The 16,020-nt window shown below is 32.9% G+C and overlaps 1 protein-coding gene and 1 pseudogene across 1 annotated transcript; both read left to right on the top strand.

Moving 5' to 3' along the window:
• Window positions 1-6,290: 6,290 nt before the first annotated feature.
• Window positions 6,291-7,514, top strand: LOC111990422 (serpin-ZXA-like; annotated as a pseudogene).
• A 6,814-nt stretch (window positions 7,515-14,328) lies between these two features.
• On the top strand, window positions 14,329-15,678 carry LOC111990423 (aspartic proteinase CDR1). The gene is made up of 2 exons (XM_065781529.1): window positions 14,329-15,298; window positions 15,407-15,678. Exons 1-2 carry the CDS (start codon window positions 14,329-14,331, stop codon window positions 15,676-15,678), a joined length of 1,242 nt encoding a protein of 413 aa, XP_065637601.1.
• Window positions 15,679-16,020: the final 342 nt, after the last annotated feature.

Raw genomic sequence — 16,020 nt, 5'->3', positions numbered from 1 at the left:
AAGTAAAGCCCAATGGGCCAACATGGCAAGAAATGGCAACAAACAGGCCCATAGGCACAACAAGAGGTAAAAGCAAAGCAAACAGACCATGAGAACCCAAAGAAAGAGGTAAAAGCCCAATGAGCCAACAGGCCAACAATCGTAATAAAAGGAAAAAAAGAGGGGAAATTAGTGGGCTATGGAGGCCCGAGAAAGGAAGAATAAAAGATATAAAAGTCCAATAAGTTGTTCTGGTAGGAAGCTTGCCAAGTGGACTCATAGGCCCAGGAAGGGACAAAAGAAAACAAGGCAAACCCAAGAGCCCATGCCCTCTTCCACAGAGGATAAACATGGGCAGAAGAGACACACAGCAAAACAAAACAAAACCAATTTGCAAACAGCAAAAACGGCATTGGAGTGAAAGAAAACAAAATCAGAGGATAATGGAGTAAGCATACAATGGCCGGAGCACCATCAACCTATACTCAGCCAATACAAGGGAGGTGGGCACATAGTCAATGGATTCAAAGAGTGTGGTTTGGTGGTGGGGGGAAAAGAGTCTATTTTGGTTTTCCAGCCAAAGCTTCTTTTAGGGAAAATGCTTTGCTAGGATAGCATTTTGCCTAAGAGAGATAGTAAACGGTTGGGACCACCTGATGCATGCCATAGAGATAGGTAGTGAGAGACCCAAGTCCTTATCCATTTAGGCAAGGAGGTCAGAGAGTAAGATCAAACAAAGAGAGATTTTGTCGTGGAATGGGTAGTGGAAAAAAGAGAATACACTGGGTTTACCCAGTGATGGTACTGGCTAGGTAACCAACTGGGTTGGTGGACAATCTTGAAAGAATATTCACAACAAACCAAAAAAAGTTGGTGAAACTTTAGAGGTAAAAAGGAGAAATCCCATGGAACCAGCCCACTATAAAGAGGGCCAATAGCCATAGATGAAAAAAAGAATTAAGAGAGAGAGGACATATAACAACTAAGGCAAAAAGAGAGAATTGAAAGAGAAATAACAAAGAAAAGAGAAAAAGTTGAGTGAAAAGAAAAGTGAGTAAGCATGACAGAAAGGCATGCATCAATAAATTAACTATCCTTTCCCTCCCTCTTAAGCAAACCTACTCTTTGAAATCCCAAAAGCAGCAACAAGTAGCCATCTAGGCTCATTCCCCAGAATGTACAACTTTGATGGCATAGTCCAATAGTAAGGTTATTCAAGTTTGGGTTCGGCTTCTTTTTGGTTCACTTCCTGCAGGAAGATTCAAAATCTCACTCTCATTACAAACATTTGCACACATAACTTTACCCACTGGAAACTTATTATTTTTGTTGTATCGATTGTTTTGCCGTAACATCTTTATATTTGCTATATCAGTTGTTCTATCGTAGCATCTTTTTTACATTTGTTGTATCAGTTGTTCTGCCATAGCATCTTTATGGTTGTTGTATTAGTTGTTTTGCAAACTTAATCTTTCTGTTGTAACTAACCCTTTTGCTACAATTAACTTCCTGCTGTAAGACACTTAATGTTAAGTCCATAAAACATGTGCTAGTGCTTGTGGATTAACGTGAATACATATCTATTTGTTTTTGTTATCTCTATTTTTGGATGCTAAGCTTATGCACAAACTGGCCCATAGCACAGTCTTGCTAGAATATTGGGCCAAGCCCAACTCTCCGACCCACAACAGAACAGGCCTAGAGGCAACAAAACGGGCCTCAACTCGTTAAAAAAAAAAAAAAAAAAAAAACACCCACAAACTATAAATATATTACAAATACCAAATAAATATTCAATTTAAATTCAATTATTATATTAAAAAATATAGCTTTTTCTATTAACAATAATAAATGGATTATTCAATTTTATATGAATGGTATAATATATCTAAACAAAATTTATGAGTAAAAAATATTAAAAAGAAATTGAATTAAGATTTCTTTTTTTTTGGGTAATTTTAGTTTAGGTATTTCTCATAAAATATAAAAATTTTAGCTCACATTTTAAGCAAAATAACAAACATGTACCTTAAGATTTGTGTGTGTTTTCATTTCTAAAAAAAATTAATTAAAAAAAAACCTATTACTTTTGATTAGAAATTGTGTTGTGCCTTTGTGCTTGAATGTCTTTCTCTTTCATTAGAGTGTGTTTCTCTTTCTATAATAATTATAAAAAAAAAAATAAAAAAAATAAAAAAAAAGGGTGAGCGAGTGAGAGAGTTTTAGCTGAGGAACCGCACTCCACATAAACCTTTTTACCAATAAAAAAATTTTAAAAAAAAAATGTTCTTTTTTATACTTTTTATTTTCAGTGGGAAGAAAGTTAACTAATCCTAAACTTTGTTAAGAGTACGAGAATGAATCTAGAATATATTTGTCTCTATATAAGACCAATATACAACAATTAGATTGCTTTGTCACAAAATAGATTGAGTAAAAAATTAAAACAATTAGATTGCTAAAAAATAAGTAAGCACTATATATAATCATGTGAGCTTCTAAATGAATGTTGAAAATAGAAAGATGTAAAGAGAGAGAGAGAGTGTGAGTGAGAAATTCAAAGCAAGAATTTATGTGATTCAGTTTGATGCTTTATATCCTGTTAAAGATATGTTAGAGATACCCAATATAATAGACCAAAAACAATCCTTCTAGTCTAGAGTTTAGCTAGTGGTGGCTCTAGGCATTTTAAGGTGATCACTAAGAAATTTAAATTATACAAAAGTTAATAAAGAGATAAGATGGGAATTGAGAATGATGAGACGATAGTAATAAAGTAAGATAATTAAGATGATAATAGAGAAGAGAAAGAAAAATGGATGATATTTGCTACAATGGAGAGTTGAGTAGCTAAGGAGTGGAAACTATAGCAATTGTAAAGCCAAAAAGAGCATAATTGGCGGCACTACCAAGGAGAACTCATAACTACAATATTTTTCTTAAGTCATTTTTTCCAAGGAAAATGAATTAGAGATTAATTTTTTTATAATAGGTTGAAAAAGTTACAAATTTGAATGATTATTTTTATTTTTCTTTTTGAAAATAATGGTCCCTTGTAATATAGGATTTGTACTGTACTCTCTTATATTAAAAATGTAGCTCTTTAAGGTTTCTTTCGAAGACGTAGGCTGTTAGGTTGAACCACGTAATTCTTGTGTATTCTTGTGTTCTGTACTTTATACTTCCGCTTTCACATCTATTCTAGCATATTTTACATGATGTATCGATACTAATATTTAACACTGTATCAAAGCCAAACTTTGTTCTTGGCCTCTAGCAAAATCTCTCAATCAAGCTTGCTCCCTCAACCTTCAATTTCACAGATTCTCTCTACCACTGTTTGCTTGCAATATGAATCTGTAGACACTTGATTTTGCATCCATAATTTAATCAAGGAAGATGGCTAGAATGACCATTCATATACCCAAAATTTAGAGTTGCATTACATGCATTAATTTATTCATTGCATATCATAAAAATGATCTTGAGGCTCTAACGGTTGCGACAGTATGCCTGATTTCCAAATCAAACAGTTGGATTGAAAGATATCGCATGATCAAGTTTGCACGGTCTGCATGCATTTTGTTTAGGTGAAACCAACCATGCATGATTAATTTAAATTAATTCTAGTTAGCTAGACAATTAAAATTTATTAAATAATTTTGTGATTGGTTGTTAGTTAGTGTTAAAAATGGACTTGCTTGCATGGGCATGGGAATAAAGTGGATAATCAGATAACAACGAAATTGTGGATAATCAAGACTTTTTGGAGTGTTTATCTACAAGATAATTATCACTATAAAGATTGAATATCCAAAAAAGAGATTTAATTTTTAGAATACGGATTAAAAACGTGACTAAGTGCAAGTCCCGGCTAAAAAAAACTCAAAAAAGGAATCCAAAGTGGACCAAAACTCAAACACGAGTCTGGCACCCAAGAGGGCCATTCGACACTCTTGGAGTGCCGATCAGCACTTCCCAAGTGTCAATCAGCACTTCTCAAGTGCTGATTGGCACAAACTTGAGGCCCAGCCCAAGGACTCTTGGATTGAGATAAACCTTACCCTTTTCCTTTTTTTAGAGATAAGGACACGACCCAATTCGTATCTGATCATTCAGGTAATTTTTCGAAACTTTCCAATCTCTATAAATAAAGGATGCCTTTCAAAATTCAGCACACTTTTTAAACTTTCTGACCCCCCCTCCCCCCCCCCCCCCCCCCCCCCCCCGTCGGGCTCTTCTCTGCTTTTCAATTCCCCTTACGTTAAAGAAGTTCTGAAGGCTTTTGCCTTAGGATTTTTTTTTTTTTTTTTTTTTTGGTAAGCAAAGTATTTTAGGATTCAAAGAGTTGAATAAATTTCTTTGAATCCTAAAATATTCTTTCACTAATTGCAAGAGGTATTCTATTTTTTTTTTCTTTTTTCTCTATTAATTTTGGTTTATGATGCATGAATAGGTTTAACATGTTTTATTATTTCTGGTTCTTGATATAATTGCCATGTTTTGTTTGAAGTTTTTCTTTAATATGTTCTTAGATGATTGTTTATTGTGATTCTTTTTCTTAAATCTCAAAATCAGCTGTTGATTATCTGATTTTCTTTAAATTCAAAAACTAATATGAAGTTTTCAGATCTAAATTTTTTAAAGATTCAAAAACTGATCTGTATTTTCAGATCTGATTTTTTTAACACCAAACCGATCTATATTTTTATTAAATATGGATCTGATTTATTTTCTAATGCACAAAACTAATCTGTGTTTTCATTAAATACAGATCTGATTTTTTCCCAATGCACAAATCTGATCTGTGTTTTCATTAAAGATAAATCTGATTTTTTTTAGAAAAAAAGTTTTCTTTTATACAAAATTGCAGATTTTGAAATTTAAAAGAAGGGATTTAAAGTTAGGTTGATTTTTCTTTTTATGTGATGCATGCATAATAAATTTATCTCATGAATGTGGATCCTCTTTCAAAAAGTCATTTTAAGAAAAAAAAAAAAAAAAAAAGATCTGATTTCTCAGTCACAAATCTAATTTTTTTAACTTTCCAAAACAGGTCTGGTTTTTTACAAAATCTTTTTTTTTTTTTTTACAACAACAGATCTAATTTTTCTTGATAAAATCTTTCTTTTTACCCTTTACAAAAATATATATGATTTTTTTTTAACAAACAAAATTTTTTTTTTTTTTTTATCTTTTAAAACAGATTTGATTTTTCTTTTAAAAAGAAAACATATTCATGAGGTAAATTTATTTAGATTAATTCTTGTCAAGTGTTTGTCATATGTGTTCAACATATTATTCAACATAATGCAAAAAGGGTATATTGGTCATTAGAGTCTAGAGACCAAACTCTGTCTGGGCGGAATGGGTGCCTAACACCTTCCCATTCCGTAACCTAGCACCCAAGCTTAGGATTTTTGGATAAGTAGATTAGTGTCTTGTCTTTTTCTAATTTTGGTAGATTGTAATTAGGACCAAAATTTTGTATTCTTTTGCATAGATTGTAACTAGGACCCAAAGCCTTGTAGGTTTAATTTACTAAGATTGTACTTTTCTTTATTCAATCAATGATAGTCAAAGTATTCTGAACATGTAATTTGTATTTATATTTTCTTTTTCTTTTTTGTATAAAAAATAAGTGGCGACTCCACACCACTTACCAAAAAGAGAGGTGCCCTTACAAGCACCCAAATCTCTTTTTTGAGAGTACCCGAAGTTCTCGGTCTCTCACAAAATCTTTTATTGAAGAATTTAGATCAAGAGCCCACAGGCCTATCACAGCAGCCATCATCAAGTTCTCCATGCGCCGCATCATGGTTCTCACTCACAACTCCTTATTTAGGACCACGCACCACTTTGACGGCTATCCATTATCCTATTTGTAAAATCACTGAACGACTTAGCTAACTCGCAAGTGACCCGCAAAACTCTCTGCCTAGATAAATTTTTTAGAGTGTTTTCCTCATTTCTTTACCCACACTATAAAAGCCCACATTACCTACGAAATTGTGAGGAGACTTTCAGAGAGAAAACCCTAGCAATATACTTGAGAGTTAGAAATTGTAAACCCATAATCAGCTACACAATTTTTCTTAGTTTTCCTCTACTCCTACCCCATCCAACTACAAATTCTTGAGAGGTTCTAACCCAAATACTTACCTCACCCAATCTGAGTGTCAAGAGAAGTTTCAGTGCGTGTGGGAGGTATTGGAAGAATCCATCAATTCGCGAATGCAATTTGGAGCTAATTGCGGGATCCGGATAACTAGTGAAGAAATGACTCGGTAAAGTCCATTGGGAGCTGGAACATGGAGGGTCCAAATACACTGGTTAGATTAGGCTTGGAGGGTCTTTTTGATATCTTTGTACTCCAACTTTATTCACTAGTATATCATTTCGGCTTGGAGTGCCGCGGATATATTTTTTGCCGAGTACTTCAGTTTCCTTTTCGAAAACACGTCTCGTTGTTTGCATCTCTCTTCTCTTACTCTTTAAGATTTACGTTTATTGCTTATGATATATGCATATGCTTTAGGTTAAAGGCAATCTAGCTGTAAGTTTTAATTTAGAGATCTAAACAAGCTATTTGCATTATTTGAGCTTTCATCTATCAACCACGTAAATGGTGGTCTGAAAATGATTGATGTTGCGTTAATCATAATAGTGCATTTCAATAATTTATGAAATTTACTGTGTTGTACTAGCATTTTTTAGTTTATTTTTGTTGACGACAGGTCTGACTCAAGCTTTTTTGAACGTTTATGAAGTAACTTGAGAAGTCAATCCTTGAGCTGAAAATGCAACCAATGGACTAATCAAAGAACTTTTTCCATTGGGATCCCTAACCAATGAGACAGCACTTGTCCTTGCAAATGCACTCTACTTTAAGGGAGCCTGGGCTAAAATGTTTGATGCATCTGACCACACCAAAAGACTTCCATCTTCTCAATGGACAGACTACCATAGTTACCTTCATGACCAGTAATCCATATGGAAAACATTTTTATAAATCCTTTGATGATTTTAAGATACTTCGAATCCCCTACCAATGTGGTCAAGAACCTTAGAAATTTTCAATGTACTTTTTCCTTCCAAATGCGAAAGACGGCTTGCCAAATCTAATTCAAAAGTTTAGTTCAAACCCTGGATTCTTAAATCAGCACTTCGAGCTAAGACTAGAGGAAATTCCAGAACTTTGGATCCCCAGATTTAAGTTCTCTATTGAGTTTGAAGTTTCGGATATCATGATAGAAATGGGCCTTAACCTACCTTTCCAACCTGGAGAGCTGACAGAAATGGTAGATTCTCCCATTAGTCACAGACTTTTTCTCTCAAAAATATTCCGTAAGGCATATATTGAAGTTAATGAGGAAGGTACAAAAGCCGCAGCTATCACAGCAGCACATTTTCTACTTCAGTGTGCTAGGCATCCCATTCCAAGATTTGTGGCCGATCATCCTTTTATGTTAATGATAAGGGAAGAAACTTCAAAATTTGTATTATTTATTGGAGCAGTGCTTAACCCACTTTAGTGTTGAGATTTATTCCTATACTAATACGAGTTCAACATTTGGTTATGGGATGTGCAAGTTCGAATTATCCTATAAATAATATTATTTAAATGCTATTGGGTTTGATAGTGGAAGAAAGTTGTTGGAGTATTTTAATATTAATCAATTAAAATGAATAAATATTACAACATAAATGTAAAAATGTGGGAATGAATATGGAAGATGAAGAGTTAGTAAAAATATTTAATCTCACATTGAAAATGAAAGGGACTATTTTATTCTTTTTAATTGTGGTGATTAATAGACTAATATGAATTGATTTAGATATTGAGCTAGATACTTACGCAAAGAAAAGGTGAAGGGTGGAGGTTACATTGCGGCCATCACATATCGATCTTGTAATATGTGTGTTCCTGGCAATTTATGAAAGTAGCAGAGGACCAAGGCGGGTTGATGCATTTATGGGCCTAAAGCGAAAGCTGAGATTGAGGCATTTTATATATTTAAATAAATTTTTTTAAAAAAATTAAATATTACTTAAACACTATGATTTTGTTTTAGATGTAATTATTACTAATTAACATGAATTGTGTAGAATTTTTTTTTTTTTTTTATGAAGTCTATAGACAAAAAAATTTGAGAAAACTTTTCACGCTTGTTGGTGCGGTGGATTGATATTAGTAAGTAAAAAAGTGATGTTTATAGTAATAGGGATGACAATTTTGCCCCGCTTTACTTAACCCGCCCCTCTCCGCTTCGCCTCATGCGGGTTTTCCCTGCCTTGCAAAGGTGATGGGGTGAGGATGGGGCAAGATTTTAGCCCCGCACCACGGGGCAGGACGGGGATAGGTTTAGACATTTTAGACCCACCCCGCCCTGCCCCACCCCCCCCCATATTGCTAAGGATTATAATTGTAAATTTTTCATACCCTAAAACCCTACTATATTTAAACAAATATATCAATTATAGCTTATTTTATTCTACCCAATGTGATTTTCTACCTTTATTTTGTTATGTGTTATCTATGAGGTTTTTTTTTTTTTTTTTTTTTTGTGATTGTCTTGTTAAACAATTGGATATATTATTCAATTTTTTCTAAAAATTGATTTGATTTGATGGATAAATTTGGTTGTAATTTCAAGTATATTTTTTATTAATGAAATAGGTATCATTAAAATAGTTGTAGGAAAATTAACAAAAAGTAGAGTTTTACAAGGTGGGGCGAGGCTTCACTGGGCCCTAAGGGGCGGGAATGGGGTGAGAAAGTTGTCCCCGTCATGCGGGGTGGGACGTGGATGGAGCAAAACAAAATCATGCAAAGCGGGAACAAAGTCCCCATCATTCGGCCCCGCCCCGTCCCATTGTCACCCCTAAGTAGTGAACCTAGGTGAGAACTAGCAAAAGTTTGCCAACTCAATTATTGTGAAAAATGTTATGAATTTTTTTGTGTATTGCTCTTTTTTTTTTTTTTTAGAAGTGCTATATTCACAATATTTTTCACAACAAATCTTAGATTTTAAGTTATTACTTGTTCTAATATAAACCCACCGGTAATTTTTTTTTTTTTTTTTTTTGCCATCAATAATAGCCTGTAACAACCTACTACTTAAGATTGTGAATGTAATATTTTTTTTTATTTTTCTTGTTTTTAATTTGATAAAAAAATTATTATTTTAATTAATGGCTAATATTTGGATTTAATTAAATTAAAATTTTAGGCTTTTTTTTACATGGGGCTTTTGGCGATATCAATTACTTATACAGTGGAGCCGATGCTGGCTGTACTGTTGCAGATGCGACTGGGACACTGGGTGCAGTTGCACACGCATCCCACATGTTTTTTTTTTTTTTTTTTCCTAAATCTAATACGGTCGGGACATGGCCCGATACAGGTAGGACACCAGAAGAACAACACTAACCCATCTTCGTCACAAAACTTCTCGTCTTTGCCTCTGGTCCTTCATCTTCCTTTTGGTTTGTTGTTTGTTTTTTTTTTTTTTTTTTTTTTTTTTTTTTAAATGAAACGTTGCTCTTGTTTTCTCCGCTTGTTTAGTGTTTACCACATATCTATTCTTTTTAGTATTATGGGCTTGGGAATATGACTGGGCTTGAGAACTCTCAGACTTATTAAGTCTTGGACCCTTCTCCCAAGTCTAATTTGATATATGAATTAGACACACACGCCTTTTATTTTTTTTGATAAAAAAAGAGGGAGTATTATTAGCTATATATAAAAAAGTTTATACAACAATAGACATTTCAAGCCTTAGGGAACATAGTCTACTAGTCCCAAGATTTTCCATATCCCATACAAAAGGTACATACACAAAAGTGGGGACAAGTATCGTAAATTTCCAAAAAGCACTATTGTTGCTTTCCCGTCTTTGCTAAAGCATCCGCGCAGCCATTAGCTTCACGGAAGATGTGGCACATCTGGATGGTCCAATTGCGTTCCATAAGGTTCCTACAATCACAGAGTAATGGAATAGCATTTGGTGAGATATCATTTTTAGTGGTTAACCATGAAAGAACTATCATTGAGTCAATTTCAAGATTAATAAATAAAAAACCCAACTCCCATGCCAGAATTAGGCCCTTTCAAACTACTCATAATTCCGCAATATTATTAGAAGTAATACTCATGTTTAAAGAAAAACCTGAAATCCATGCACTAGCACTATTGCGCAACAAACCGCCTGCACTAGCCACTCCAGGATTACCTATAACACTACCATCCGTATTTAATTTTATAAAAGGCTCTAGAGGAGCAATCCATTTAATGATCATGGGGATCCTAATTTTAATAGTCTTGTCAGGGCAAGCTAGATAGAGATATTTTGTAGCGAACTGAACTGAACTTGTGCCCTTTTTTTCAATTTTATATTCTAATTTCTATCATTTAATAGTTATATATTCATTTTATTATCCATTATTACTCTTAAATTGATATATATTTAACATTATATGGAAAAAAAATGCTTAACAATATATAGAAAATAAAAATAAAAATATATTTAATAATTAATTAATAAACATATTCCCGCCACACCCATGTCCTCCTTTTTCAAAAATTATTGTATCGTTGCACCATACTTGCACCCGTATCGGTGCAAGTGTTTCCTAGCAGAGGACACACTAGCATAGAACAAAATGCGTGGGAATGTTACAGTTTTAAATTAAAACGAGTTATAGGAATTTAATACGTGTGTATATAATCACGTGTATACAAACACACACACAAACAAAATCTGTTACAAGATCTCAAACAGTTCCTATGTCACATAATAGATCATGTAAAAAAATCAAACAATTAGATGATCGGATAAATAATTATACAGTATAATCATGTAAGCATATAAACGAAGGTCAGTTCGTTCGTAAACATGGTTAATAACAAATTAAACCATGCATACATTATCATATGCATTAGTATTACTTTTTATCACCAAACCAAAACTTCAATTGACTCAATTATCATAATTTCGATCATCTTTTTTATGGATCTGACGAATTTGACTAGATTGAGCATAATAGGATTAGGCTCAGGCATCTTGTACAATTACTGTTGGGTGTACACATGTCAATGAAATCTCATATTTGAATAATTAATGATAAAAATAATGAGTGGTTAATATAATATAATTGAAATCATATTCATTGGGCTTAGACCTTTTGGGTTAAGGGTGTCTCTATATGTTATATTAACTACTCAAAGAAGCTCTCTAAGTTGTTTATCTTTTCAACAATTACCCCCTTTCTACTCACAAAATTCTTTTTCCACTTCCACTTTTTAAAACTTTTCTTTCTTTATTTATTCAATGGCTAAGATTAAAAGTTACTTTTTCAATTCTCAATCTCAACCATTGAGAACTATTGCATCAAGTGCAATACCATAAGTATTGCACCTAATTTTAATCCAACATAACAACTCTACTTGAACTGGTTTGTCCGTAACTTTGTAAATTTAATGAAAAACATTCTTAGGGTGTAGTTGTCATTTGCCAGTAAAGTTGTCACTAAATTTCATAAGTCTTTATGATACTCTCCCTCATATGTGGCCCACAACAAAGGGCCCCGCTTTTCTATGTTTTTCATTTTATTCCAATTTTTTGAAAATTTTAAAATATAAATCATTGCTTTCAATTTTTTGGATTCTTCCTTAATTGCATTCTTCCAGAATTAAAAGTCTTCTTTAATTAATCAAGATAACTATATTATACGACAAGATAAATTAAATTTTAATAATTGACATTACCCACTTGAAGCATATTTTTAGACAAGTATACATATAAATATATACTTCATCTGTTCCAAATTGTTTGACCTATATTTCATTTTTCTTTAAAAAGCCAACAATTAAATTTTCTAACATACCCCATACTTTATTTAGAAATTCAATACCTCACTTTCACTAAAGTGTAAATTAATATGGGTAGCTTTGGAATAATGTACCTTTTATATAAAAGAAAATACTTTAAAGGATGTTCTCCTAAAAACAAGTCTTATGTTCACAAACTTCTTGTTCACGAAAATACATTAAAGGATTTTTTTTTTATATTTAAATCAAGTATTATGTTCACAAACTTGTTCATAAACATATTATTATTTTTGTGCTTAATTTATATATATTAATAGGTAATACTTAGAGAAATTAGAATCCAATTTCGTGTCATATGTCTAAATTTATGTGGGACCACACCATAATTATCCAATTAAGTTTTTTTAATTTTTGTGCCAAGTGAGTTAATGAATGCAAAATACTAAGAATCTAATATTAATGAACTATGAATTTTAAATTTTTTTAAAAATCACATATACTTAATAAAAATCATTGCATAACAAAGATCACCACATGTTTTATCTTATTAAAAATTAGGAAAATAATAATTATCATAAGCAATATTAAATTTAGGTAAGAATTTTAATATGTAACTAATTACGTTTACTTTTTAAAAAAAATAATTTGATTAATTATTTATATTTTATGGTAAAAATTTTGTTTAATTTTAAATGTATCTATACGTATGCATGTATTACATACTATTTTGTTAATAATTTGACTAATTATTTATATTTTTATAATAAAAATTGTGTTTAATTTTAAATGGGTTACATGCTAGTTTGTATAATAGTCAAGTCTAAACATGAGCTTGAACTTGTCTTATTTTACTGAACAAATGAACGTAATAAACAATTTGGTCATTCATAACCCTAATCAAAATTATGCTTTCATATATAAAATCATGCATGGTCAAACACAGATTAAGACCAATTTTCCCCTAATCATATATTGAGCGCATATGAAATTAATTTTAAGATCAAGGTTAATTATGAAATTTTCACCCATGTGAAATTACCTTTTTTTTTTATAATCTAAAAAATTAAAAAGTCAAAAGTCTCATAACTCAACTGACGCTTTCTGATGTTTTCAATAGAAATGCTCAAGATTCATAAAATAAATTTTTATGCTTAAAAAGTAGGGTGTTTACATTCTTACATTCCGCACTTTCTTAACCAACTCGCTTTAGCATGGACTTTCTCACCATAATTCCTAGTCAAAGTACTGTGCTCCACATTCTTGCATTCCGCACTTTCCCGACTGGCCTTTTCAGTTACTTTGTTAATGTAGGGAACGACATTGAACCAAAAATTTTAAACCCTAAATTCCATTTTAGTCTAAAACATAAAATTTCATGGATAAAATTAGGTGACTATAAGCTAAACATTTCAGAAGCTGAATCAAATGTTAATAACAAAATTTTGAAGCGATAGGCATCAAAATGAAAACACCAAACTTTCAAATTGGTTTGGAACTTTAGTATATATTTTATTCTTAAATGGTAAAAATTTTGAAGTTAAAATTAATTTGATCATCTCAAGAAAAAATTCTAATTTAGTCTATGGTATTAACATGTACAAATTGAGGCTTTTATTCTCTCACATCATTTTTAGATTAAGTCCTTCTTTATTTCAAAGCAAATGGTTACGTTACTTATGGTGACAACGGGTAATTAAATAGGTAATATGTCTTAATGATTAACCACTCATTTCATAGTTAATTGTGAGACCACTAACAAAGATGGACAACATGACTTCTTGAAAACGAAATCAAATGTTAAGGGCCAAACTGAAAATTTTGAAATATTCAAGGTCAAAATAAAAATAACTCCAAACCTTTAAGGACCACAAGTATACTTTAACCTTTTTTAATTAATATCAATTTAGTTTCAATTTTATCATATTTCATATTTTCATTTCTCATCTTTTCATTTTGAAAATTTGATACTACACTTGATCTTAGCCAAAAGGCCGAGAACAAATCAAATGGTTACCTAACTTATGGTGACAACTTGCACTTATATAGGTGACTAGTCTTAGTTCGAATTTTAGTAAATTTTATATTCTCTTTTTTTTTTTTTTCTTTTTTCTTTTTTCTTTTTTTTTTCTTTTTTTTTTGGATAATTTGATAACTACCATGAGTAAAGGAATGTAACCATGTACCAATCTTTGTTCCACTAAGGAAAAGCCCGACCAACACGTTAAAACATTGAGTCTTTTGTTCTCCGTTAACTAGAAGGACATGCTCTTGTAAGAACCGCATTGATCCATATACCAGAAGGAAACCTCTTGAGTCTTTTCCACGTTTCTTTTTTTAAGTTTCCGTGGGAATAAAATTAAGTAATCCTAAAAGTTTTGGGAGTACGTGGATGAATCTAGAATATTTGTGTCTCTATATAATATAAGAACACTATACAAGAAACCCTAGTAGCCACAAAGGAGAAAACATATTCATAATAAATAGTTGAGAGCAGAGCAATATCGCGCGTTGTAGCCATGGCTGTTCTTTTCAATCTCTTTCTTCTTTCTTGCTTCACTTTGCTGTGCTTCACTACTAGTACTACATCCTTAGCCACCACTAGTCCCACCATCACAAAACCTAAGCGGTTGGTCACCAAACTCATTCACCATAATTCGGTTTACTCTCCATACTACAACCCTAAGGACACCATAGCAGACCGAGCTAGACATGCAATAGACGGTTCAAATGCTCGTTCAGACTACATATGGAAGAAGATTCAAGGGGTTTCTCTAGACACAGATGATGTGCGCGCTGGTGTTATTGCAGAGACTAAGCATGAAGGGTTTATGGCAAATATATCCATTGGTTCACCTCCTGTTCCACAGCTCCTGGTTATGGACACAGGCAGTGGTCTATTGTGGACTCAATGTCAGCCTTGCACTCACTGTTTTACCCAAGCTCTTCCAATTTTTAATCCTCCCGAGTCTTCCACATATAGTACGCTACCTTGTACGTCTCCTTCTTGCTATCGAGCTCCCGGTAGCAATTGTCAAGCTTCACATTGCGCCTTCAAACAAGGATACATCGATGGCACCTCTGTATCTGGGTTTTTGGGCACTGAAAAGTTCACCTTTGAGACTTCTGATGAAGGAATAACATCAATACCCAATTTAGTTTTGGGTTGTGCAAATAGCGTGGCTGGTTTTGGTGGCCAAAGTAGCGGAATACTTGGTCTAGCCGCTGACAAAATATCTTTGGTGAATCAAGTGGGTACTAAATTCTCTTATTGCTTTGGCCCTATTAGGGATCCTCAATATAGTCATAATCAGCTGATTTTTGGGGATGGAGCAATAATCCAAGGCTCTTCTACCCCAATTGAAATTTTGGCTGGCCTTTACTTTCTAACCTTAGAAAGCATCAGCGTGGGAGAGAAAAAGCTAGACATTTTGCCTGAAGTGTTTACAATGACTCCAGCAGGCAAAGGTGGAGTAATGATTGACTCGGGTACAACACTTACTTATCTTCCAAGAGGAGCGTTCGATCCACTTAACACTGAAGTTCGGAGATAGATGGATGGCATGGTACAACTCGTGTCAAGACCTAGCTATGCAGCTCCATGCTTCAATGGGGTCATCAATCGTGACCTTGTTGGGTTTCCAGTAGTAACCTTTAACTTTGCAAATGGGGTTGATTTGGCGTTGGACGTAGAGAGCTTGTTTATCGAAACAAGTCCAAACCAATTTTGCATGGCTGTGCTTCCGAGTATAGCAAATGACATGACTATTATTGGAGTAATGGCTCAACAAAATTATAATATTGCCTATGATCTTGCTGGGAACTCAGTTTCCATGGAACGGATAGACTGTGAACTGTTAGAGTCCTAGAGTGAAGTGAGATGTCTTTGGAAGAATTATTATATTTTCTATTTTATAAATTTTCTAGAATAAGATCTTATTAATTTTTTTATTTTTTTTTATTAGGATTTTGGTGTTGTTGCTAATTAAGTCAAATGATAAGGGTGTTTTGCTCTTTTCCTCCAAATAAGATCTAGTACGTCTTGTTTAGTACATAGATATAATGGTTTTCACTTTTCAAAATGAGCAATGTTTGTTAAACACATGCCAAAAAAAAAATTTAAAAAAAAAAAAGCCAACAACAACTTCAATAGTGACAAATTCACAGTTTTCAACTTAGATTCACGATATAAGCAGTGATGGGTAACTGAC

This window comes from Quercus suber, unplaced genomic scaffold, assembly GCF_002906115.3.
Source record: "Quercus suber isolate HL8 unplaced genomic scaffold, Cork oak 2.0 scaffold_269, whole genome shotgun sequence".
Classification (NCBI taxonomy): Eukaryota; Viridiplantae; Streptophyta; class Magnoliopsida; order Fagales; family Fagaceae; genus Quercus; species Quercus suber.
This window is presented reverse-complemented; position numbering and strand designations above follow the sequence as displayed.

Excerpts from the sequence above, each read along its gene's own strand:
- LOC111990423 (XM_065781529.1), top strand. The coding sequence starts at position 14,329 with ATGGCTGTTCTTTTCAATCTCTTTCTTCTTTCTTGCTTCACTTTGCTG. Across the intron at positions 15,299-15,406 it reads TGGAGTAATGATTGACTCGG|CTCCATGCTTCAATGGGGTC; the intron begins GTACAACACTTA and ends CTAGCTATGCAG.